This window comes from Talpa europaea, assembly GCF_964194135.1.
Source record: "Talpa europaea genome assembly, chromosome: 15".
NCBI classification, from domain to species: Eukaryota; Metazoa; Chordata; class Mammalia; order Eulipotyphla; family Talpidae; genus Talpa; species Talpa europaea.
The window spans coordinates 61,064,264-61,091,646 of record NC_140083.1 but is presented as its reverse complement, the minus strand read 5'-3'; the positions used below and the strand labels follow the sequence as shown (position 1 = coordinate 61,091,646).

Below are 27,383 nucleotides of genomic sequence, written 5' to 3'. Positions count from 1 at the left end.
AAAAAAAAAAAAAAAATTCTGGAGACATTAGCCAAAACAAAACAGCAAAGGTATCAAATCACAGGAAAAATATTAAATTTGATTCAACTTACCAACATCTCTAATCTCTAAAACAATTCATAAAATGTTGATTTGAGTTTATTATTGTGATAGCTAGAAATAATGTGCTGAGGATGGAGAGTAGGCATTAAGTTCTACAATTAAAACACCTGATTGAATATTACGATTTTCATTCTTAGGTGAATTTTCCAGAAGAAAACGTTCTAAATCAGAAGACATGGACAATGTGCAGTCCAAGCGCCGTCGATATATGGAAGAAGAATATGAGGCAGAATTTCAAGTGAAGATTACAGCCAAAGGAGATATAAACCAGAAATTACAAAAGGTATTAAAGATGATGTTAAAAACTACATTAAATAAAAACATCACACTATTCTACTAGGCTTTTAATATTTGGTATTTTACTCATATTCAGGCTTTTTTATAGACGGACAAGTTGGAGAGTGTGTTTGAGCTTATTATCTTTATAATTTAATTTAAAAATTCTTCTGACTTTTAAAGCTACATAATTATTTTAGATTTGATTGTAATTATCAAAATGAGGAAAAATAATGACTTCTTTGCTTTTAGTAACAAAACTAATCAATTTTCAGCTCTTTTCTTCTACATTAAATTTATTATAATAAGAATTTTATGTTGAGGGCCTCCCCGGTGGCACAGCTGTTGAGCGCTGGGTTGTGAAGCTGCCCGCTGCTCCCCTCAGCAGTGTACTTGGGTCCTTCTGCCTGCTCTGCTCCCGGCTCTGGCTCTGGTGAATTCTCTCACCCTCCTGTGCTTCTGACTGTACCCAGTGCATGTATAAACAAAACAAAACAATCAAACAAATAAATAAATAAAATATGCCTCTATTTAAAAAAAAAAGAATTTTATGTTGACATTTTAATTTTTAAAATAAGCTAGCTTCATGCTTCTGAGTTCCTGTGTTCCAAATCTTTGTTTTGTACTTTTAAGATTAGTATTGAGCCTCCCTGGTGGCACAAGGGTTAAAGTCTCAGTGCTTTCAAGCTGTCACCACCCACTGTGACATGAGTTTGAGCCCAGCCAGGGAGCAAACCCACTTGGCACAACAGACCTCTCCTGTCTCTGCCTGCTGCTCTCCTCAGTGTACTGTATTTCAGACAATCCCCTTGTTCTGCTTCCTACTCTGACTCTTGTGAATCCTCTCTCCCTCCCCCTCCACACCTCTGGCCTACACCCCAGCTCTTATATGCATAAATAAATCTTAAAAAGAAGATTAGTATTGAATTTGATAAGGACAGGCTGTAAAAGGACTAGTGAAAAGGACTATTTCAGATACAGATTTTGGAAACCTCCCCTTATATTTGTTAGACTAATGATAAAAATGATGAAAATATGTAGTATTTTTCAAAACTTGTCACAAATATTTATGACCATTGCCTTTTTATTTATTTTTTATTATTTTTAAAGATTTATTTATTTATTTTATACAAGAACCAGAGTACAGGCCAGATGCGCAAGCTGGTGAGAGGATTCACCAGAGACAGAGCGGGGAACAGAACAGGCAGACTGACGAAATACACTGCTGAGGGGAGCAGCCGGTGAGACAGGAGAGGTCTGCCTGCCGCGCCATGTGGGCTGGGATTAAACCGGCGCTGCAGAGGCTGTGGACAGCTCCGCAGTGTGGCGCTCAACTGCCTGCTCCACCAGGGAGGCCCAGTTGCCTTTTTAAAGAGGAATATGAAACTCAGATGAAATTAATTTTTGAGATCTTCTTACAAATTTAATGATAAAATTGTAAATAATCTAGGTTTTAGATCAATGTTCTTTCACTGAGATAGAGTGTAAATATCCATGCTAGAAAAAGGAATAATGATGCAGTATAAAAGTGGCTTTTTCCTTCAGATTTTTTTTTATTTCTCACATGGAGACAATAATGATTATTTAGTCTGTCTTGTTAGGTCTATCAGAAATATGAAGATAGGGCTTCCCTTGGTGTCGCAGGCGATTGAGCGCAGTGCTGTGAAGCTGTCCGCAGTCTCTGTAGCACCGGTTCAATCCCTGCCGACTGGCGAGGATCCCACATGGTGTGGCAGACCTCTCCTGTCTTGCCTGCTGCTCCCCTCAGCAGTGTATTTCGTCAGTCTGCCTGTTCTGTTCCCCGCTCTGGCTCTGGTGAATCCTCTCACCCTCCCGCGAATCTGGCCTGTGCTCCAATTCTTGTATAAATAAATAAATTAATCTTTAAAAAAAAAGAAATATGAAGATAGTTAACATAAAAGAATTTTGAAAACTTCTGTGTATACTGAGAATTTACTTGAATAGTGTTTTTTCGAGTATGGCATATGGGCATACATGATGTTACCTCTTTGTTCTGGGTCCATAATGAGATGTCTCATGGAAGTTTAAGAATTTTAAAAAAGAACTCCTGTCCTTGAACTGGTTTCTTTTAAATCGTGATGGAGAGTATGGGAAGAAAATAGTAAAACTTCAATTTCAAAATATTTAAAAAATATCACTTGGAAATTATCTATCTTTAATATGCAATAGATATTATATATGTAGAAGTGGAGAATTTCAGCCAATAGTGTTTGTTATGGATGCCAGCGTGTTTCCATTAAATTAGTAGATACATTAGTACTTTCTTATTAGTACTTAATGAATTTGCTGTTTGCTGCTTCATTGAATTGCTTTCTTTGCTGTAACAAAGGAATGATACATTTCTGTAGGTTGTACAATGGTTGCTGGAAGAAAAATTGTGTGCGCTGCAGTGTGCTGTATTTGATAAGACTTTGGCAGAATTAAAAACTCGAGTGGAAAAGATTGAATGTAACAAGAGGCATAAAACAGTCCTCACTGAACTACAGGTTTGTACACTAACTTGAATTATATGTATGTGTGTCCTCATTTTTATAACTTAATTTTCTGGGATCCATATTTTGTATTTGGCAATAGTATATGTTTAACTTACAAATATTAGAAGTAAAAGGTACCTCTGTTAGTTTGTTAGGGCCGCCATTAAAAGGTACTGTAATCAGGATGGCTTATACAATAGAAACTGTTGTCTTATCCTCCTAGAGGTTAAAAGTCAGGGTTGGTTCTCAGGGCTGTGCATAGAATCTGTTAACTGTATTTGGTCTTTCTTTTAGTGGTTTACTGACAATCATTGGTTACCCTTGCCTTATAGAGACATCACTTATCCCTGGTTTCATCTTCACAGTGGTGCATCTGTGTGTCTCTGTGTCCAGATGTCCCCCTTTTAATAGGATACCAGTCATGTTGGACTGGGGCACACTCTACTCCGTATGCTCTCATCTTAACTAATAATCTCTGCAATGACCCTGTTTCCAAATAGGGTCACATTCTGAGATATGCAGGGTTCAGAACTCAGTTTATGAACTTTTTAGATTCAAAGTTAACCTATTACAGAGCCTGAGAAATTATCTAACTTAGTGCTTCTTAAATTTTTTTTTTCAGTGATTGAATAATGTCTGGCATCATCTATCATGTCATGAGTACTAAATCATACTTGTTATGATTCTTTTTATATTGACCATTTTCCTTCCATGGATCTTATGTTTTAAAGACTTTAAGTTTATTAATGTATATTATTATTGATTATATTTTGCTAATTATTAAATAAGCTATAAACATGTAGTGTGAGTGCTTTTAATCATTTGAAATGAGCATATGGTAATATGTTGTGATAATCCATTTTATTCAAAGCCTGAGAGTAGAAATTTTTGTTATTCTTTCCATCATAAGTAAATCTGTTGTTTCTATTTGGCTATCTGAAGTATGAGCAGAGTCTACAGATGCTAGGCAAAAAATCCCCTTTGGATCCTATTTTAGAGATGATGGAAAAGTGGCCCATGGAAGTAAAGCTGCTCTTTTTTTACAGTAATAAAGCAGATTGCAACCAATTGTGGCTATAGTTTAGGTATTATATTTCTCAGCCTAAAAATTATTTTATTGATTTCATGTTAATTTTTTTCCAAGGTGAGACTTTATTAATAGTAAGGTTTTTTCAATTTTGTAATATACCATTTAGGATGTTTATCAAGCTTCTTACCTTGTGAGGTCTTTCTATAATGACAGTGTTGTCTAATTAGTAGATTTAATTTTATTAGTACTGTTGAGAATTTTGAATTAGATCTAAAAATGGCTGAAGATTTAAGAGTAATTTCATTCCTTGTTTCTCATCAATCCTGTGATTTTTGTTTTTAAAACCTGCATAATCAGGAAAGAAAAAAGCTAGGATGTGTGTGTGTGTGTGTGTGTAATGTAACAGGCATAAATACACATTATTTTGTTTATGCATTATTCTGTTGATGGATATTTGAGTTGTTTCTGCTTTTTGGATATTGTATGTAGTATTCTTTTGAATATTTGTGTACAGCTTTGTGTTTAAATACATTTTTCAAATCTTTTGGGCATACCTAGGTTTAGAATTGTGGGTCATATGGTAATTCTTTGTTTGACTTATTCAAGATCCACTCATTTGTTTTTCAAAGCACTTGTCCACATGCTTGCCAACACTGGGTAGTTTCTGGGATTTTTTTCCCTTGGTTTTTAAAAATAGGAATCCTAGTGGGTGTGAAGTGGTATCTCATTGTGATTTTGATTTGCATTTTCACAATGATTATGATGTTGAGCAGCATCTTTCCATGTGTTGAACATTTGTGTATCTTTAGAGAAATGTTTACTCAAGTTCTTTGCCTATTTTTAATTTGGGCTTTTTTGCATTTTCATTGTTGAGTTGCAGAATTTCTTTACATATTTTGGATATTTTATAAATATTTTCTGCCGTTTGCAAATTGTTATTTTACTTGATTGATAATGTCCTTTAATCAGAAATTTTATATTTTGATAAAGTCTAAAGATAGCATATTGTTGTCATGATTTACTATCCATTCTGCCAATCTTTGTCCCTTTTTTTTCCATTCTGCAGAGTTTATTGACTTTATCACTGATCCCGAGTCACATGTATACAAAATGAAGCTCATACTATCCCAAAGTAGAGTAGGATTGAGAGCTAGACAATCTGTTACTGTCATTTGGGGAAGCTCTGAGTTGAAGGCAGCCAGCCTTCTACTCCAGAGAGATGTAGTCACAGGAGAGGGGAAGAGAAGGAGCCCGCTTGGCTTTGGTCACAGAACTCAGCCTGGCAATGAGCATGGCCAGATGGATAGAAAAGCAGGTACCCCAGAAACCACCATACCCAGGAAGCCCAGGGACTCCTGTGCACTCACACTATGGCTGATCCAGACCTAGAATCATAGGCTGCTGCAAAGGGAAGGCATCAAAGCAGGAGGGAGGAGACACTGTGTGGTAACTGACCACTGACACTCAGGCCTGTGGGAGATAGTGAACTGGAGGGGAGCAAACTGCCACTGGACAGCTGTGAGAATCATAAATGCTGCAGTGGCCAATATGGAGCACACATTTGGTGACATGGTTCAGCTTTAGTTCAAGCACCTTCAAGTAGAACACCTTGAGTCTAGTGGATGTGACTGACAACTCAAATGTGGGGTTAGGCCCAGTTTTTCTTGTTGGTGGGCAGAATATCTCTTTATTGGGTTATGATTCCTTTATGCCTGCCATATGTTCAACCTTCCACATGATAGTAATATCGTTTGCCTTCTACTTGGCCTTCCCCTTCATGCAGGTCATCTATACCCATTTTGTGTTCAGTGGGGTTAGGATACTCAGCTTTATTGTCTGAACCATTAGTGAGGGCTTGGAGTTGGACTTGATGCCACTTGGACCTACAGCTTGCTGAGCGATCACATAGATCCCTCACATAGCTTGTAATGGGATCACATAGAAAGGAAGGATCATATCCTTGGTACTGTGATATATCATGAGCCTCACACTCTCTATCTGGTGGCATGAAGCTGTTGCTATATTCAGTCATACTTGCTGAGTCACACACATTGATGGAAGGTAGTCATAGATGGTACGTGATTGCTTCCTGTTCTTGCTTGTTTTATCACTTGTGTCTTTACTCTGTGTCACAATGACAATCTTGTCTTTCATCTTAGGCGTGCACTTGAGCATGCCACTCAGGTAGCTAGCTCCTCATTACAGAGCTTGACATACTGGCACTCAGCATCTACTCCTGCAAGCACATGAGGAGGTTCACACTCTTTCAGGACATCAAGGAAGAGTTTTTTCCGGCACTATTTATTGCTGTCCCACCACCAGCCAGTCTGCTTGGTTACCTGGCTGGTGATCTGAATTGCTCTTCATTTGTCTGATACTGACTCTTGATGTCCTGCTGAGTGATGAAGGTTTTCATTGTTTCTCTAAGTTCTTTGTGCAGCCAAAGTCCAGTATTTCATCTAGCGGCTCCTGTCTTGGTGTTTTTCCTCACTGTGCTTGCCAGTGTAGGCTGTTGTTACTTCACATATCCTATAGAGGAATTTGAAGATTGTGGCACATTTCTATTTTGCTTGTTGACAGCTGTCAGCCAGATGTTGGACCCCTGGCACAAGATGTTGGAAGGAACTGGCACAAGTGATATTGATGATGAGGCTGTACACCTGCTCTGAGTGTGGATAACATAATCTGAAAGACAGCTCAACTGCATTCCTCCCAAAGTCATCTCTGTAGACCCTTGATATGGGCACCTCCCCATTGTGATTATAGGTGAATAAATCTCTGTGGCCCATTGCTCTTGAAACAGATGGGTGTTGTGTCCCCTGCTTACCCCACCTGGCCACTCTGTCTGCCCCCTCAATCTCTGCTTTTTCATTGGAGAGTCTCATTTATTTAAAGTAGTTACTGATAAGGGAAGACTTATATTGACTCATTTGGGTCATTTTTTTCTAGTGTACATTTCTGGTGAATTTTTTTTTTTTCTGGTGAATTTTTAATTTTAATTATTGTACTTTTGCTCCGGAGTATCTATTTATTTTCTTTGTATAATTTCTTTTACTTTATTGATATGCTGTATTGGGTGAGACATCATTTTCCTTTTTTTCTTTTTTTGTAGTTTGTCCTTTCATTTAGCTCTTTAACCAGACTTAAAATTACCTTTTTAAAATTTTTGTCTAGTAAGTCCAGTATCTATCTTTTTCTTAATCCCTTTTTTCCTTGTGAATGAACCATATACTTCCTACTTTCTTTGTATGCCCAAGTTTTTAATTGAAAACTGGGTGTTGTGAATATCATTATGTAGTAATCTGGATATCAGCTCTCCCCCCTGCTCCCCAGGTTTATTGTTCTTGTTTCTTGTAGTTGTTTGCTTATTTAGTGATTTTGTGAACTATTTTATAAAGTATATTCTTTGTTATGTGTGGCCACTGAAGTCTTATGTTTCTTTTGCTTCTTGGTCAACTGGTGATTTGACAGTTACCTTAATTGCTTGAGCCTAAAAAAGAGCCCATAAAGCAAATTGACTGTGTGGAGGCATTTCTTTCAGTGCTTGCCTAGGCCATTTACAACTTGCCTTATCCTTCACTTACAGCTTGCATAGACTCTGAAGGCCAGTAGAAGGTAAGAGCTTAGGATTTTTTCTGGTCAAATCGGACCATGCATTGTGCTTTGGGCATTCACAGAGTCTTCTTGATTTCCCTAAATGGGTAAAAGCCCCTTCTGAGCCATGTGTCTTCCTTCCCAAACTTTTCGTTCCTAGGTTTTTCTTTGTATTGCTTCTTCAGATATTGTTCCTTTGCCCAGACTGCTGTACCAGTCAATATGTGTGCTTTTAAGTCTCTTTGGGAAAGGGACATCTGAGATGCTGCCCCAGCCTTGCAATTTACTCCTTAGTTGGGTGAAATAAAGGCTAGCCTTTGTGTTGGTTAATCCTTGAAGGAATTGCCAGTTTAAATGAGGTCCAAATTGCTTCCTGTGGCACTAGCAACCTGCTCCAGAAGTCACTGTTGCTGCTGATTTGGGTATGAGGGTGGAAAATGGACAACTTAGAAGACCACAGTGCTCTGATCACAAATCAGCAGCTTCAGTCTACACTAAGACTTTTGTAGTATTGTGCTTTTTTAATAGATTCCACAGTTGAAAAGTTGCCAGTTCATTTGTTACTTTTGGCAAGGTAGTTCCCTACTGAGCCATTTTTGGTGATGTCATTATAGTCTGTTCCATTGTTTTAATTATTACTTTAAAGATCTCCAGCATATTTAGAGGTGTTCTGTCACATACTTCAGCAAATAATGATATACTTTGTTAAATTACTTACTGTTTTATAGGTAAAACTGACATTAAAACTTTAATATAATTATTAATTTTAGTATTATTGACCTCTTTATTTTTAACATTGTAGTTATGAGAAAGTAGACCTGTAAAGAACTTGTGACCTTTTTGCCATAGTGTATTTACTATATTTTAAGAAATTTTGATGCAAGAATAAAATTGAACAACATAAAAAGTATCTTTAGAGGAAAGATCCTGAAGATGTCTATTGTGCTGTAATTTTAAATGTATAAATTTCTCTCTAACAAAAATTAGAGTTTGTGTGGATTTACATATTATTGTTTTATGCATTTTTAAGATGGGCTAGTTTAAGATTACTTGATTTTAAATTTGAATAATATTGAATAACAGAATGTACATTTAGAGGAATTTGAATAATACAATTCTTTGCTATTTTTGTCCATATGTTTTTATTAAATTTCGTTTTTATTAATTCCATTTCTGTGTACTAAACAGCTGAAAGTAATTGTCAATATTGAATATATGGCAGATTAGTGACATCATAATTCTGTGTATTAGCTCTGGGGCTTGTATGCTTTCTGAATTGTGAGAAAAGTTTGTGTTTTTTCATTTTTTCAGAGATGTCAAATTGTGAGGTAAATCCCAACAATTATTTCCATGATTTTGTTTTTTAACTAGAAAAATGTGTCATTTTTAGATTTATCTATCTTCATTGCATTGTTAGAACTGTAATAACTTCTAAAGTCTTGACGTGTTAACAGTTAATTTTTGTGGATGCAGTAGCAATTTTCTAATAAATTTAGAAATTATCAGTCAATATTTAACTTTTCTATTCCTCCCATACATGCTTCCCCTAGTCTCCCCCAATATGCTTACGGATAATTGCAAAGAGGAATTAAAATAAAATTCTCAAGTCTTTAGATTAAAACTGTAATTAAAGTACTGCATACCAAAACCTGTAAGTTAAAGCCAAAGCACTATGTAAAGTGAAATTTGTAATTTTATATTCATTGCTATCAAACAGGAAAATACCCAGAAAGCTTTGCGAGAAAATTCTGAGGAAGATTTGGGGAACAGCTGATTCATATTTCATATAAAATGTTTCAGAATATAGGAAGAGATGAGTCAAGCCAAACTTAGGAATTTTGTAGCACAAGATAATTACAACTATAGGTCAGTTTTACTTCACAGCATAGAATTCTCTCATGAATGCAAAACTGGCTCAGCATTCATAATTACACAGTACTGTACCAACAGAGGAAAGGTGTGAAAGTGTGATAATCTTAGTAGATAGAAGTTAAGGGGGATTTGTTAAAGTTCACCAGCCATTCTTAGAAAGCCATGAACCTCAAAGAATATCAGAAACATAAAGATATCACGTATTAGAAATGTTTCCATTGAAGTAGAGAATTGGACAAGGATGTCTGTTAATCTGTGCTGCTGTCTAGAGCTTTGGTAACAGTCTGGTGATACAACAAAGACAAAAAATTAAAACAGTAGTGACTGGTAAATAGAGCCCAATAGAATTAACGGTTAAACATTAAAAAAAACAAAACAGAAAAAGTTTAGCAACTGTGATACCACATGTCTATTAACAAGATGATACCACATGTCTATTAACCAACTTTCTTGAGTGCTAATGTATTACTAGGCTAAACTTCATACATAATTAACCCATTTTTAGATGGAATCATTTCCTCTTTTTAAAAAAGGTTTATTTATTTATTTATTTGTTTGTTTATTTATTTGTTTATTTAAGCACTGGGTACAGTCAGAAGCGCGGGAGGGTGAGAGAATTCACCAGAGCTAGAGCAGGGAACAGAACAGGCAGACTGACGAAATACACTGCTGATGGGAGCAGCGGGAGCGGGAGGAGAGGTCTGTGTGCCATGTGGGACGCTCACTGGCAGCCAGGGATTGAACCAGCGCTGCAGAGGCTGCAGGCAGCTTCGCAACCCAGCGCTCAACCGCTGCGCCACCAGGGGAGATCCTAGAATCATTCCCTAAGAGGTTTTTTGGTACATATGCAAAGAAAGTCCTGGCTTGCCAATTTGCCAAAGACTCACAACAATTTCTGTAACTTATATTTAAAAAACTACCATTGTTCCTTTATAAGAGAAGTGATAGATATGCCTAAGGAAGAAGCCAAGAACAAATGAAATTAGATATAGTAATCATAGACATAATAGCGTCCTCTTTCTTGGACTAATAAAAAATAATTTATAGAGTTTTAAAAATATTTCACAGATGCAAATGACCAATAGGCATATGAAAAGTGATCAGCATCACTTATTATCAGGGAAATGCAAATCAAAATCATGAGATACCACCTAACACCAGTGAGCATGGCCCATATCAAAAAAACTAGTGACAACAAATGCTGGTGAGGATGTGGAGAAAAAGGAATTCTCCTACACTGCTGGTGGGAATGCAAACAAGTCCAGCCACTATGAATGCTGTGTGGAGGACCCTCCGAACACTACAAATGAACATGCTTTATTCCAGTGATTCCACTCCTAGGAATCTACCCAAAGGATATAAAAACACTATTTGAAAGGAAACCTGCACGCCTATGTTTATTATAGCACTATTTATGTGAAAACAACCTAAATGCCCTAGAACAGATGACTAGATCGAGAAGATGTGAGATAGACAATGGAATACTACTCAGCAATCAAAAAAGATATTCATTCCATTTGCAGCAATATGGACGGAAATGGAAGGGGTTATGCTAAACAAAATAAGTCAGAAGGAAAAAGAAAAATATGGATGGTTTCACTTATTGGGGGGGGGGGAATATAGGGAAACCAAAGGATCAGGAAAAAGACAAAACTTGCAAGCTGACCATAGATTTGAAACAAACAACTAGAGAGGGAGAGGGGATCAATAGAGGGTAGGGAAGAGCACAGGTGACTGTGGTAGTATTTCATAGGTGCTCCGTTGATGGGAGAACTATGGGGACTACACCTGAAGGTAGAGCAGTGATGTAAGAAAATAAATTATAAAGAAAAATATAAAAACATTTCACAGAATATTTGCCAAAATAGTGATCCAACTTTGACACATCATGGCAGTTATTTTTTAAATTATAATGTTTAAAAATTTTATTTTTTCCTAGCTTAATACTAAAAATATGCTGTTCTTTGATTTCCTTAAAAAATATCAAATGACAGAGAAGACAGTAAGTCACTTAGGCATTTTTTTCTTTTTCTGCTAATAGTTTATTAAGTGATAAAATTATTTTTATAAAAACAGTTGAAAACTACAGGTGTATATGACATGAAAATAGAGTCCTCTTTAATTTTCCTTCACTACCTGCCAAACCCAGCCTCTTGAGGTAAACCACTTTTAACTTTGGTATTTATCTTTCTAGAACTTTCATGAGATATTAACATACAAAATGATTTTTAAATTTTCTTTCATTTTAAAGTAAATATACAGTACTATATATAAAATACAATTTAGAGAATCCTGATCCATCAGAGAGGTAGTTTGACTAAGGTCAAAATAAAAAAGATTTTCTTCCATAAGTTGGGGTGCAGAGAACACTATCAAAATTGCTGAAATATTTTAGTCAAAGAAAGGTAACTCCATATTAAGAATATAAAAATTACACTTTATGTCCTCGAGTGTTAATAATATGCATAAATAAATCCTGAGGGAAATCTTCATCTTCAACCTCATAGGTGATTGATTGCCTTGGCCAGCCTACACCATATCAATGGATTTATATCCTTTTTAAGGTTTTGATCTCCTTCCAGATGTTACTGTATTTTGAAAGATACTTGAACATCAAATGATGTCATTTCCTTTGTATAATATGCTTAGGAAATTCTCTAGAAGAGTTTCTTCTTAGTTATATCTCATGAACACACTTAGAAGTTTAGTTTAAAATTTTTGAAATATATTTTACACAAAAATGACAATAGCAGCAGCAGCAAAAAAAAAATTGAGTATCACATCTATGCCTTAGTAAAAAAGTTAAAGGAAATACAAACAAAATACTCATGTGATTATGTGATTTTTTTGTTGTTGTTGTTGTTACTATATTTTCTGAATACATATTTTGACAAAATATGTGGTCAGTTTATTTAGGCAGAACAAATGATTAATAAAATAATTTGGCAAATGTTTGCTAATGTTAATTTCTTTGTCATGAGAAATTAACAATATATTCAATTAAATGTTTCAAAGCAATGTTATCTAGGCACTCATGTCTGTTGCTATTGGAAATTAGCAAGTCTTTCTGAAAAGCATTTAGATAAGAGCCTTAAGAATATTCTTTCTCTGCAATACCTCAAGTGTGAATTACCTAAAAGAACAAAGTTATTAAATTGCAGTGTTATTGGACTGTATCAGGCCATTGAGTAACATGGCGTATATCCAGTAAGACAGAGAATATAGAAAAAATCAGTTTATTTACATATACCCTTTAGTATTGGCAAAGGATCTTTTGTGATTTGCAGATATACTTATTACGTAATTCTCAGTGAGAAAATTAAGTGTGGTTACAATTATGTAAAAGGCAAAAACAAAGAAAACTGTCTAAAAAATACTGGTTTGTGAGCATATATACATAGCATTAGGATGTAAAAGGCTAATCTAAAATTAATAGTATTTACTTCTGGGTATTGAGTTCAAGGATCAGTTTAGTTTTCATTCTGATTTTCTAAATATGTGTTGTTTTTACAATTTGCTTGTCTGCCTTTGCTATTAGCTGCCTCCTGAGATTCCTCTTACCTGTGGGTTTCTTGTTATATGTGTATGTATGAGTTCTTTTTACTACTATATTACCACTTGTTTCCATATCACTTTTGTTTTGTATTTGTTTTTGTTTTTTTTTTTAGGCCAAGATAGCCAGGTTAACTAAACGCTTTGGAGCAGCCAAAGAAGATCTTAAGAAAAGACAAGAAGTAAGAATTTCTGTCTTGTATAATTTATATTTAGCTCTAAGCAGTAATATCAGGAAACTCTTTCTTTTTACAGGTTTGAAATTTCCCTTTTCTACTGTGCTATTCCTGTATGTTTCTGAAGAGCTATAGATACAGAACAAATTATTTAACCCCTTTCTAATCCTCACAATTTCATCTGTCAGTATATTGATCTATTTCATTTCAACATTCTTGAAGGTGGATTTTTCTATCAATCGTTAAAATTGTGTTTTCAAATTTTCTCTACCATGTTTCTTGCTTTTTACATTTTTGCCACTGTCTTAGTCACATTATTTGTTATTTCCTCCAAAGGAGTTTAGTCCTCCACTGCCTTGGGTAGCCCTGTCCTCCTCTCCCTTTCTCCCCCCTCCCCCATGTTGTTAAATTCAAACATCATAACACAGCATGAATTATAGTTTGTAGTCTAGCTCTTGCTTTTTATTATTTCCTTTATTATTTGTAATACATGTTTTTAATGTAACACTTGTATATTATAGTTTTCAGGTGAATTTCTTTCTTTTCCTCTTGACTTCTTCCATTTGAGCAAATTACATTTCATTGTCTAGCACATAGTAATGGTGACTATTTTAGTACTAATCATTATTCCTATAGGATATTTCTGTCTTAATTCATTTTCATGTGAATTCATTTCTTCATTTAAAACAACTATTTTGAAATAAATATATATGTGTAGGAACAAGCAACAATTGTACATAGTTCCCTATGACTTTCCTTTCTTCCCCATTGCTGAAATATAGGTACAGTACCATATCAAAATCAAGAAATTGGTACAATTCTATTAAATAATTTATAGATCTTATTAGGGTTCTTGAATTTAAAATCAGAGTGGGTATATAGGTGGATCGTTCTACACAATTTACTTCCTTGTAATGCCCCACCACAGTTAAATAAAGAACTGTTTTGTTATCACAAAGAGACTATCATGCTACCGTTTTATATTTTCAACTTTGCCTTGTTCTCCACTCCACCTGTTTCCTAGCCCCTGGAAACAACTAATCTCCATCACTGTGTTATCTGACTTTTTTTTCTGGAAAAACTATATTTGTTCTGTACAAACAAATCACACTAAACCCTTATTTGTCCCTACTCACAGATTTCTTTTTTATGGTCTTTCTCAATGATATAATCAGTTCTCTGATTCTGAACTGCAATTTTTCATCTTTGTTTCTTTGTCATCACTTTTAAGGACTGAGATATTTTATTTCTTACATTAGAAAATTGATGTAAATCTTTTTATTTGCTATGCCTGAACCAAACAGAGCTTTGAAATTTTTCCATAATTTTGTATAGTCTGATTTTCCATTTTTTTCTCTATCATCCTTGTTTCTAAACTTATGAAGCATGCTGTCCACCATATGATTTCCTAGTGTTTGAACTTGTTAAACTTGTTCTCAAAACTGTTTTCCAAATTCTTGTTGATATAGTCAAAGGAGATGGTAAGAAGCTTTAATAATAAATACAGAAATACTATAATTCTTGAAAAGTTTGTTTTGGAGAGTTAGCTAATAAGACATATGGATATAAGGAATAAATATTGCATAATTCCTATAAATTAAGAAAGATTAATTTGAACAATTAGGATGTGTGATACGTCAAGAAAAATGTTAAGGTGGTCTTTAATCTTTCAAATTTAAAGCCAGTTTTAAGTTTGATGCCCTTACCTTTGTTTTTACTTTAGTTACCTTTGCTTTTAATGCCTTAGTGAGGAAATAATCACCAAATCAAGTGTCTTGAAACTTTTTCCCTATGTTTTCTTCCAGGAATTTGATAGTTACCAGTCTTAGGGTCCTTCAATCCATTTTGAATTATTTTTATGGCTAGTACAATAATTTAGTTTCATAATTTTGTTTTTGGATATTCAGAGTTCACACCTGTTGTTGAAAGACTGCTCTTTCTTCATGTATAGCCTTGACACCCTTGTAGATAATTTGACAATATGTATGGCAGTTCTAGTTTTGTTCTTTTTCAAATAGTTTTGGCAGTTTGGATTCCCTTGATATTCCATATGAATTTTAGGGTATGTGTTTCTTTTCCTGAAAAAAATTATGCTGGCATTTTGATAGGGATTGCATTGAAGTATTTGATTGCTTTGGGCAGTGTGGGCATTTTAACGATATTAAGTCTTAAAATCCACTAACATGAGTTTTCTTTCCATTTGTATACTTTGTCTCAGCAATGTTTTATAGTTTTTTGTTGTAAAGGTCTTTTACCATTTTGGTTGTGTTTATTCCTAAATATTTCATTTTCCTTGGTAATATTGTAGTGTGATTGTTTTCTTTCTCAAATTGCTTATTGTTAGTGTAAAGGAATACAAGTGATTTTTGTGTGTTTTTTTCCTAGCCTGCAGTGCTGCTGAATTCACTTATTATTTCTAACATTTTTTTGGTAGACTCTTTAAAGTTTTCATAATATGAAATTGTGTCATCTGTGAAGAGAGATAATTTTCCTTTCTGTCATTCCTTTTGGAAAGTTTTTTAAAATTTTTTTTTTTTTTTTTTTTTTCAAATGCTTTCTCTGCATCTACTTATTTTTTTTTTTTTTTTTATTTTTTTTTTTTTATTTTTTTTTTTTTAATAAATTTTATTGTTATATTCCCCATACAATTGCAGCCCCCCCATTCTGACCCCAATCCCTCCCCTCCCGCCCCCGCCCCCCTAAAAGTGTCTCTGGTTCATAGTTTTCTATTGATTTTGATTTTCACTTTCTTATAGTTATTCATTTTCCTGGTCCCTTATTTAAGTTTTCTAGATTCCTGCTATGAGTGAGACCATCCGGTATTTTTCTTTTTCTTTTTGGCTTATTTCGCTGAGCATGATCCCTTCCAGCGCCATCCATGTTGCTGCAAATTGCATGTGTTTATCTTTTTTGAATGCTGAGTAATATTCCATGGTATATATGTACCACATCTTCTTGATCCAGTCATCTATTTTTGGGCATTTGGGTTGTTTCCAAAGCTTAGCTATTGTAAACATTGCTGCTATAAACATAGGGGTGCAGGTGTTCTTTGGAATGGATGTTTCTGTGTCCTTTGGGTAAATAGCTAGGAGTGGAATTGCTGGATCATATGGAAGCTCTATGTTTAGTAGGTCCAGAAATCTCCACACAGCTCTCCACAGTGGTTGGACCAGTTTGCACTCCCACCAACAGTGCAGAAGAGTTCCTTTTTCTCCACACCCTCGCCAGCATTTGTTGTTGCTAGTTTTTTTAATATGTGCCATTCTCACTGGTGTAAGATGGTATCTCATGGTAGTTTTGATTTGCATTTCCCTGATGGCAAGTGATGTTGAACATTTTTTCATATGCCTGTTGGCCATTTGCATTTCCTCTTCAGAGAAGTTTCTTTTTAGCTCTTCTGCCCATTTTTTGACTGGATTATTTTCTTTGTTGTTGTTGAGTCTCATCAGCTCTTTGCAGATTTTTGTGATCAGTCCTTTATCATTAGTGTTGGGTGCAAAAATGTTCTCCCAGTTGGTGGGGTTTCTCTTTGTTTTTGTTATTGTCTCTTTTGCTGTGCAGAAGCTCTTTAATTTGATGTAGTCCCAGCTGTTTATCTTTGCCTTCACTATCACTGCTTTGGGTGATGTGTCTGTAAAGATGTCTTTGATGTGCAGATCACGTAGTGTTTTTCCTATATTTCCTTCTATATATTTTATGGTTTCAGGTCTTATGTCTAGTTCTTTAATCCATTTTGAGTTGATTTTTGTGTATGGTGTGAGGTAGTGGTCAAGCTTCATTCTTTTGCATGTAGCGACCCAGTTTTCCCAGCACCATTTATTGAACAAACTTTCTTTGCTCCAATGCATAGTCTTTGCTCCTTTGTCATAGATTAGTTGACCATAAATCTGTGGGTTTATTTCTGGATTTTCTATTCGATTCCATTGGTCTGTATGTCTGTTCTTGTTCCAATACCATGCAGTTTTGATGATTATGGCTTTGTAGTATAGTTTGAAGTCTGGGAGTGTGATGCCTCCATTCCCTTCTTTTTTTTTCAGAAGAGCTTTGGCTATTCGGGGTTTTTTGTGATTCCATATGAATTTCATCAATAATTGTTCTATTTCTTTGAAGAATGACATTGAAATTTTGATTGGAATAGCATTTAATCTGTATATTGCTTTTGGAAGGATGGCCATTTTAATAATGTTTATTCTTCCAATCCATGAGCAGGGGATGTCTCTCCATTTCTTTGTGTCTTCTTCTATTTCTTTTAACAGTGTTTTATAGTTTTCTTTGTATAGGTCCTTTACCTCTTTTGTTAGATTTATTCCCAAATATTTGATTTTTTTTGTTTCAATAACAAAAGGGATGGTTTTTTTGATTTCTTCTTCTTCAGATTTATTGTTTGTGTATAGGAAGGCTACTGACTTTTGCATGTTGATTTTGTATCCTGCCACTTTACTGAACTGATTGATAAGTTGAATTAGCTTTTCTGTGGAGTTTTTGGGGTTCTCTATGTATAATATCATATCGTCTGCAAATAGTGATAGTTTGACTTCTTCTTTTCCTATTTGGATTCCTTGGATGTCTTTCTCTTGTCTTATTGCCCTGGCTAGGACTTCCAGTATTATATTGAAAAGCAGTGGTGAGAGTGGACATCCTTGTCTTGTTCCAGATCTTAATGGAATTGCTTTCAGCTTTTCACCATTGAGAATAATAATGGCTGTTGGCTTGTCATAGATGGCCTTTATGATGTTGAGGTATGTTCCTTGTATCCCAAGAATTTCAAGGGCTTTTATCATGAATGGGTGTTGCACTTTGTCGAAAGCTTTCTCAGCATCTATTGATATTATCATATGGTTTTTATATTTCTTTTTGTTGATGTGTTGGATAACGTTGATTGATTTTCGGATGTTAAACCATCCTTGTGCCCCTGGAATGAATCCTACTTGGTCGTGGTGAATTATCTTATGGATACATTGTTGGATTCTGATGGCTAAAATTTTATTGAGGATTTTTGCATCAGTGTTCATTAAGGAGATTGGCCTGTAGTTTTCCTTTTTTGTGTTGTCCTTGTTCGGTTTTGGTATTAGTGTAATGTTGGCTTCATAGAACGTGTTTGGTATTGTCCCTTCCTTCTCAATTTTTTGGAAGAGTTTGTGAAGGATAGGCACTAATTCGTCTCTGAATGTTTGGTAGAATTCATTTGTAAATCCATCAGGTCCTGGGCTTTTGTTTTTGGGGAGGTTTTTGATTACCATTTCAATTTCGCTAATTGTAATTGGTCTGTTTAGGTGTTCTATTTCTTCTTTATCTAGCTTTGGGTGATTGTAGAGTTGTAGGAATTTGTCCATCTCCTCTAGATTGTTGTACTTGTTTCCATATAACTTTTCATAGTAGTTATTAATTATTCTTTTGATTTCTGCTGTGTCCGTTGTGATTTTTCCTCTTTCATTTATTATCCTATTTATTTGTGCTTTCTCCCTTTTTGCCCTTGTGAGCCTGGCTAGGGGTTTATCTATTTTATTTATTTTTTCAAAGAACCAGCTCTTGGTTTCATTGATCTTTTGGATTGTTTTTTTAGTTTCGATTTCATTTATTTCTGCTTTGGTTTTTATTATTTCTTTTCTTCTACTGGTTTTGGGGTTTTTTTGTTGTTCTTTTTCTAGGTCTTTGAGCTTCGAGATTAGGTTGTTTCTTTGAATTCTTTCTTGTTTGTTGATGTGAGCATCTATTGCTATATATTTTCCTCTTATTACTGCTTTTGCTGCATCCCATACATTTAGGAAATTGGTGTCCTCCTTGTCATTCAATTCGAAGAATTTTTTAATTTCTTCTTTTATCTCCTCGTTAGTCCAGTGGACTTCCAGTAGTGTGGGTTTCAATCTCCATGAGGTAGGAGAGTACCTTGCCTTCTTTTTATGGTTTATTTCTAGTTTGATGCCTTCATGGTCAGAAAAGAAGGTTGGTATGATTTCAATCTTGGTGTATCTGTTGATGTTTGTCTTGTGCCCCAGTATATGATCGATCCTAGAGAAAGATCCGTGTGCGCTTGAGAAAAATGTATACTCAGATTTTTTTGGGTTTAGTGTTCTATATATGTCTGTTAAGCCCAAGCACTCTAGATCCTTATTTAGAGCTTTAGTGTCTTTACTTATTTTTTGTCTTGTTGATCTATCCATTGTTGATAGTGGTGTGTTGAAATCTCCCACTACGTATGTGTTTTCTCTGATGTCTGTTTTTAGAGATGCCAATAGTTGTCTGATATATTTTGGTGCTCCTTCGTTTGGTGAATATATGTTAATGAGTGTTATTTCTTCTTGAAGTATTGTTCCCTTGATCATAATGTAATGACCACTGGGATCTCTTTTTATCTTTTTAAGTTTGAAATCTGTTTTATCTGATATGAGTATAGCTGTTCCTGCCTTCTTTTTTGGTCCATTTGCTTGTAGAATTGTTTTCCATCCTTTAACTTTGAGTCTATTTTTATCTTTTGCAGCTAAATGTGTTTCCTGGAGACAGCAGAAGGTTGGGTTTTGTTTCTTAATCCAGCCTGCAACTCTGTGTCTTTTTATTGGAGAGTTTAGTCCATTTACATTTAGAGTTAGTATTGATATGTTAGCATCTGTATTTGCCATTGTGTTTGTCTTTCCTTTGATTTTATTTATTTATTCTTTTAATAACTTTCTTTGGCCTTCTTTTGTTGTTATTCGTCCCTCTGAGGTTCTGGCTTTAGGACTCCTTGTAGTATTTTTTGGAGTGGGGGTTTAGTTTTAATGAAATTCCGGAGTTTCTGTTTGTCTGGGAAGGTCCATATTCTTTCTTCAAAGAGGAAGGAGAGCTTTGCAGGGTAGAGTATTCTTGGTTGGCATCTGTTTTCTTGGAGTCTGTTGACTATGTCCCTCCACTCTCTCCTTGCCCGTAGTGTTTCTTCAGAGAAGTCTGATGTCAGTCTGATTGGTTTCCCTTTGAATGTTATCTGTTTCTTCTCTCTTGCCAGCTTCATTATTTTTTCCTTGTCTTGGATTCTTGGGAGCTTTACTATTATGTGTCTTGCTGTATTTTTCCTTTCGTCATGGAAGTTTGGTGTTCTTCTTGCTTCTTGTATATCAATTTTCAGCTCCTTCTTCGCGTTTGGGAAGTTCTCTTCAATTATATCCATGAATATTTTCTCTGTTCCTACATCTCTCTCCTCTCCTTCTGGGATTCCTATAACTCTTATATTTCCTTTCCTCATGGAGTCAGATAGTTCCCGGAGTCTTTCTTCGGTCTTTTTCCTTCGTACTTCTCCTTCCTTTTCTGTTTTAGTTCTTTTTATTTCTGTGTCTTCAAGAGTACTTATTCGTTCTTCCATTTCATCTATTCTGCTTTCATTGCTTTTCCCAGAGTTCTTTAGCGTCTCCATTAATTCTTTGATCTCCTGCATTTCTTTTACTTCCCTCTTTAGGGACTCAATTTCATTCTTTTGGTCATTAATTATTTTCCCCTTATCATTGTTTTCCTTTATGACTTCAGTCAATTTTTTAATCACAGCAATTTTAAATTCTCTATCTGTAAGGTTCAGAAGTTCTTCCAAGTTACTGTCGTTGCAATCTGGTAGATGGTTTTCTTTTTGCGGTGTGCTATTTTGCTGAGGAGTTGCTGGGTTGCATGTGGCTTTTCTACTCCCTACTGCCTGTTTTCTAATTTGCCGTATTCCTTGTGACACTGTGTTGCTGGTACTGGCCGGCATCTTGGGTGACCTTCCCAGCTCACCACTGGCTCCTCTGGGGAACTTCTGCTGGGTTCACACAGTCTCCAGCAAAGAAAGGTCGCTGCTGCAAACGCCCGGTCTGCCCAGCGGTGGGTGCTGCTCCCCTCTGGGCTGGAACTGCAGGCTAGAAGGCGCCCGGCATGGGCAAGCCTCCCAGCTTACCTCTGTCTCCTCGGTGAGCCTTCTGCTGGGTTCACACAGTCTCCAGCAAGAAAGGTCGCTGCTGCAAAATGGCGATGTAGGAACGCGCTCCCCTGCACGCCCGGTCTGCCCCAGCGGTGGGTGCTGCTCCCCTCTGGGCTGGAACTGCAGGCTAGAAGGCGCCCGGCATGGGCAAGCCTCCCAGCTTACCTCTGTCTCCTCGGTGAGCCTTCTGATGGATTCACACAGTCTCCAGCAAGAAAGGTCGCGGTTGCAAAATGCCGGTGCAGGGGACGCGTTCCCCTGCACGCCCGGTCTGCCCCAGCGGTGGGTGCTGCTCCCCTCTGGGCTGGAACTGCAGGCTAGAAGGCGCCCGGCATGGGCAAGCCTCCCAGCTTACCTCTGTCTCCTCGGTGAGCCTTCTGCTGGGTTCACACAGTCTCCAGCAAGAAAGGTCGCTGCTGCAAAATGGCGATGCAGGAACGCGCTCCCCTGCACGCCCGGTCTGCCCTAGCGGTGGGTGCTGCTCCCCTCTGGGCTGGAACTGCAGGCTAGAAGGCGCCCGGCATGGGCAAGCCTCCCAGCTTACCTCTGTCTCCTCGGTGAGCCTTCTGATGGATTCACACAGTCTCCAGCAAGAAAGGTCGCGGTTGCAAAATGCCGGTGCAGGGGACGCGTTCCCCTGCACGCCCGGTCTGCCCCAGCGGTGGGTGCTGCTCCCCTCTGGGCTGGAACTGCAGGCTAGAAGGCGCCCGGCATGGGCAAGCCTCCCAGCTTACCTCTGTCTCCTCGGTGAGCCTTCTGCTGGGTTCACACAGTCTCCAGCAAGAAAGGTCGCTGCTGCAAAATGGCGATGCAGGAACGCGCTCCCCTGCACGCCCGGTCTGCCCTAGCGGTGGGTGCTGCTCCCCTCTGGGCTGGAACTGCAGGCTAGAAGGCGCCCGGCATGGGCAAGCCTCCCAGCTTAACCTCTGTCTCCTTGGTGAGCCTTCTGCTGGGTTCACACAGTCTCCAGCAAGAAAGGTCGCGGTTGCAAAATGCCGGTGCAGGGGACGCGTTCCCCTGCACGCCCGGTCTGCCCCAGCGGTGGGTGCTGCTCCCCTCTGGGCTGGAACTGCAGGCTAGAAGGCGCCCGGCATGGGCAAGCCTCCCAGCTTACCTCTGTCTCCTCGGTGAGCCTTCTGCTGGGTTCACACAGTCTCCAGCAAGAAAGGTCGTGGTTGCAAAATGCCGGTGCAGGGGACGCGCTCCCCTGCACACCCGGTCTGCCTTAAAATTTTTTTACTCTGGTGAAGCTTTCCTAGTACTCTGTTGAAGAAAGGTTGGAGAGAGTGGGCAGTCTTACCTTATTCCTGAACTTAGAGACAATGTTTTCAGTTATTTACCTTTGAGTGTAATGTTAATTATAGGATTTTGATATATGGTCTTTATTATGTTAAGATAGTTTGCTTCATTCATAATCTGTTGAGATTGTTTTTATCATGAAAGCGTAATGATTTTTTTTAAATTATATATATTTTACATCATTCTTTATTTTTGTACAATGTATGCTGTCTTCTCTCAGGTGTCATAAAGTTGCCACCACCAAGTCACCCTTGCACCATCACCATGGTGAAAGAATATTGAATTTTTTCAAATGCTTTTTCTGAGACAGTTGAGAAGATTGGGCCTCCCACATGGCACGCAAACCTCTCCTGCCGCCCACTGCTCCCCTCAGCAGTGTACTTCATTGGTCTGCCTGCTCTGCTCCCTGCTCTGCTCCCCGCTCTGGCTCTGGTGAATTCTCTCGCCCTCCCGCACTTCTGACTGTACCCAGTGCTTGTATAAACAAATAAATAAATCTTAAAAAAAAAAAAAATTGAGAAGATCATGTATTTTATTCCTTCCTTCTGTAATGTGGTGTTTTATTACTGATTTTCATATATCAGGCTATCCTCCTGTTATTCCATGGATTAATACCACTAGGTCATGTTGTATAATCCTTTAAATGTGCTTGTGAATTTGGGTTGCTGTTATTATAGTGAAGATATTTGCATCTCTTTTAATCAGGGATATTAGCCTTAAGTCCTTTTCTTTTCCTTTTGATAGTGTCTTTGAATTTGGTGTCAGTATAATGCTGGTCTCATAAAGTGAGTTTGTGAGTGTTTCCTCCTCTTTAATTTTTGGAATAGTTGAAGACTTGGTAATTTTTCTTTAAAATGTCTGTTAGAATTTTCCATTGAGACCCATCTGTTACTTGACTCTTCTTGTTAGTGTATTTTTTGATTAGCCGTTCAAGCTCCCTGCTTGTTTACGCCCATTCAGATTTTTTATTTCTTCATAATTCAGTTTTATTAAATTGTATATTTTTAGGAACATTACCTTTATTATTCTAACTTCAAATTCAGTTGTCTCCTTTTTTATTGGTTCTCTGAAGTATAAAGTTAGGTTGTTGATTTGATATCTTTCATCTTTTTTTTTTTTTTAAAGATTTATTTATTTATTTATATAAGTACTCGGTACAGTCAGAAGCGCGGGAGGGTGAGCAAATTCACCAGAGCCAGAGCGGGGAGCAGAGCAGGCAGAAGGACCGAAGCACACTGCTGAGGGGAGCAGCGGGCGGCAGGAGAGGTCTGCGTGCCATGTGGGACCCTCCTCTGCTGGCCAGGGAGCAGCTGGGGATCGAACCGGCGTTGCAGAGGCTGCGGGCAGCTTCGCAACCCAGCGCTCTACCACTGTGCCACTGGGGAGGCCCTCTTTCATCTTTTTTTAATGAGCGCATTTACTATAAACTACCCTCTTAGTACTACTTTTGCTACATGTGTTTTCCCATAAATTTGATAGGGTGTCTTTCTTTTCATTTGCTTCAAGACATTGTCATTTCTTATTTTACCTGTTGGATTTTTAAGTAGTTTTTAGTCCCACATATTTGTAACTTTTCCATTTTCCTTTTGCCATTGATTTCTAGTTTTATTCCTTTATGATCAGAAAAGACATTTTGCATGCTTTTTATGTTTTTAAATGTGTTAAGACTTGTTTGGTGACCTACTATATGTGATTAATCCTAGATAACATTCCATGTGTGCTAATATCTTGCTCCTGGGTAAAAATTTCTGCAGATACCTGCTTGGTACATTTAGTCTATAATGTTGTTCACTTCTGCTGTTTACTTGTTGATTTTTCTCTCCAGGTTGTTTTTCCATTATATAGGTATCATATAGGGTGACATATGGCTGTCTCTTTCTTCTTTAGTACTCTGTTTTTGCATAGTGTATATGGTGACCTTAAACTTGTGTACATTCGTATTTTTAATTTTTATAACAGGCCAGTTCACTTTATCATATATGATGCCTTTCTCTGTTTCTTGTGACAGTTTTTGAATTCACGTCTTTTATATACAAACTCTTCTTTAGTTTCCATTTGAATGAATTATCTTTTTTATTTATTTTTATTTTTTAAAAGATTTTTATTTATTTATTTATACAAGAACCCAGGGTATAGGCCAGATGCGCGAGAGGGTGAGAGGATTCACCAGAGACAGATTGGGGAACAGAACAGGCAGACTGACAAAACACATTGCTGAGGGGAGCAGTGGGCACAACAGGAGAGGTCTGCCGTGCCATGTGGGACCCTTGCCGGCCAGCTGGGATCGAAGCAACGCTGCAGAGGCTGTGGACAGCCTCACAGTGTGGCGCTCAACCGCCTGCGCCACCAGGGGAGGCCCTATCTTTTTTTAAATACTTTTCCGTTTCTTTTTTTTTTTTTTTTTAAGGTTTATTTTATGCATACAAGAACTAGGGCATGGGCCAGAGGTATGGGGGGGTGAGAGGATTCACCCGAGACAGTGTGGGGCATAGAACAGATAGACTGACTGAAATACACTGCTGAGGGGAGCAGCGGGAGTGTGAGGAGAGGTCTGCTGCGCCCTGTGGGTAGCTCCCTGACCGGGGATTGAACTCGTGCTTCAGTGGTTGCAGATAGCTTCATGGGTTGTGTCTCAAATCCTTGCGCCACCAGGGAGGCCCTGAATGAATTATCATTTTCCAGCCTTTTACCTTTGGCCTGTGTGTCTTTAGATCTAAAGTATCTCTTTTGTTGACAGCATATAGCAAGAGCTTGTTTTTTATTCATTAAATCTATTGTATGTCTTTCTATGGAGAATTTAATCTATTTAAATTTAAAATAATTACTGTAGGGTGCCATAGTTCCCAGAGACCTCACGACCTTCCACATAAGAATCCACCCCAGCCCAGAGCAGCAGAAGTCTTGTAAACTTTTTTAAGACCCAGCTAGTCCTTACCTGGACCTCTGAGATCCCAGGTCCACTTTGGGGATGGAGTTAGAGCACACAGAGACCTCACATCATTCTCGGCAAGAATCTGCCCATTCAGTAAAGGTCTTACAAACTTATATGAGATCCTGCCGGCCTCAGCCTGGACAGACAGCACTTATCCAGACCAGCAAAAGCCTTGCGATGTACTACAGGACCCCACCAGTGCCTGCCTGTACATACAAAGGTCCTTTGACTTCCCATGAGATCCCCGCCAGCACCTGCACAGACTGGTAAGACTCAGGACTTGAGTCAGGTAGTAAACTATTTTAGCCAGAGCTACACAGCCACCCATGATACCCAACCAGCAGCTCTCCCAAATAGAAGTCCATGGCCCCAGTAGCTTGGATACCCACCTGAACAAGCTGTATTTTGCACCCCAGTACGCACTCAGAATTAGAGGGACAACAGACCCCAACCCGATAGAAACCCCATCTATTGCAGAGTAAACCTGAAAGCAGACAATGGGGAGAAACAAAAATATAAATGGTCAAAGAAGCCCTCAGGGGAACAAAATACCACAGAAAGAAAACCAGTCTCTAGAACCCAGTAACACTGACATGGAAGAATTTTTCTTGTCAGATGAAGATTCAGAATTGCCATAATTAAGAAAGTCAAAGAATTTGACTAATGCAAAACTCAGAAAAACAGATCAGAGATAAACAAGAATGTCCAAGAAAGGGAAAGAATGCTATGAGAAATATAATCAGCAAACAGACGTTCGAGATTGAAACTTAAAAAGAGAAAATAAAGTAACTGAAGAATATAAAAAAAAATCAATGTAGGAAGTAAAAAATTCTGGAGAAAGCCATGGACATAGAATCAAAGATATGAAAAAACAAATCAGTACTCTCCAAGATGCAAATGCAAAAAAGAATCAAGAAAGAAAAAAGAAGAGTGATTCAAGGGAAAAAGAGTGAAGAGACACTTCAAGAATTATCTGCCTCCATGAGGAAAGGAAATGTAAGAGTCGTAGGAGTCCCAGAAGATGAGGGTAGGGAGCCAAAAAGTTACTCAAGGAAATAATTTAAGAAAACTTTCCAAACTTAAAATAAAATGAAAATAAACATACAGGAAGCTCAAAGAACACAGGCTGTTTTAATAAAAAGACGTCTACAGGAGGACACATAGTTGTAAAGCTTCCAAAAGTCCAAGGCAAATAAAAAGTAATGAAGTTGAGGAGGAGGAAGAAACACATAACCTATAAAGGAAAATAGATTAGCCAACATCAGACTTCTTTGAAGAAACACTATGGACAGAAAGAGAATGGAGTAACATATTTAAAAAACTCAAGGCAAGAAATGCTGTTCAATCCCCACTCCAAGTAATATTAAAGAGCCTTATGATGGAAACCAATAGAGGAATGAACACAAGAATTGAATAGCATAGAAAGGAATTAAATAGAACCACAATACTACAAACTATGGCAGTTACAGACTTCCTCGTAGCAATAATCACTCTAAAAGTGAATGGACTAAACTCACCAATAGAGAGAGACATAGTAGCATGTTGGATCAGAAAACAGAATCCAACTCTTACTGCCTCCAGGAAACACACCTGAGTTCCAGAGATAAATGTAGTTTGAAAGAGTTGGAAAACAATTTTACAAGCACCCAAATGAAGGCAGAGGCAGCCATACTTACAGCAGATAAAATAGACTTCCAGTTGAAAAAGGTGACAGGAGACATGGACACTATATACTGATCAAGGGGACAGTAAGTACACCAGGAAGACATAACACTTACCAGTAGATACTCACTAAATGAAGGAGTACCAGAATACATTAGACAATTGCTATCATCTCTGAAAAGGTACTAGAGAAAATGCATATGTAGTAGAAGACATTAACACCCCACTCTCACCAAGGGACAGATCAACAAGACAAAAGAGAAGCAAAAACACAATAGCCCTAAACAAAGATCTAGACACATGGCCTAACAGACATCTACTGGACACTGCACCCCCAGAAAACTGAATACACATTTTTCTCTAGTACATACAGATCATCTCTAGGATCAGCCACATATTGATTGGGTCACAAGACAAACACCAAGTACATGAAGACTGAAATCATACAAAGGATCTCCTCTGACTATAAAAGTAT

At 37.4% G+C, this 27,383-nt stretch overlaps 1 protein-coding gene across 1 annotated transcript in view; it reads left to right on the top strand.

Moving 5' to 3' along the window:
- ATF7IP (activating transcription factor 7 interacting protein) overlaps positions 1 to 27,383 on the top strand; it is a gene marked incomplete at its 3' end in the record, with an annotated part of 77,395 nt that overhangs the window by 18,845 nt on the left and 31,167 nt on the right. The window contains exons 4-6 of the mRNA XM_084255657.1: positions 240 to 385; positions 2,748 to 2,885; positions 13,038 to 13,103. Coding sequence (XP_084111783.1) covers positions 240 to 385; positions 2,748 to 2,885; positions 13,038 to 13,103 — 350 coding nt within the window. The remainder of the gene's footprint in view (positions 1 to 239; positions 386 to 2,747; positions 2,886 to 13,037; positions 13,104 to 27,383) is intronic.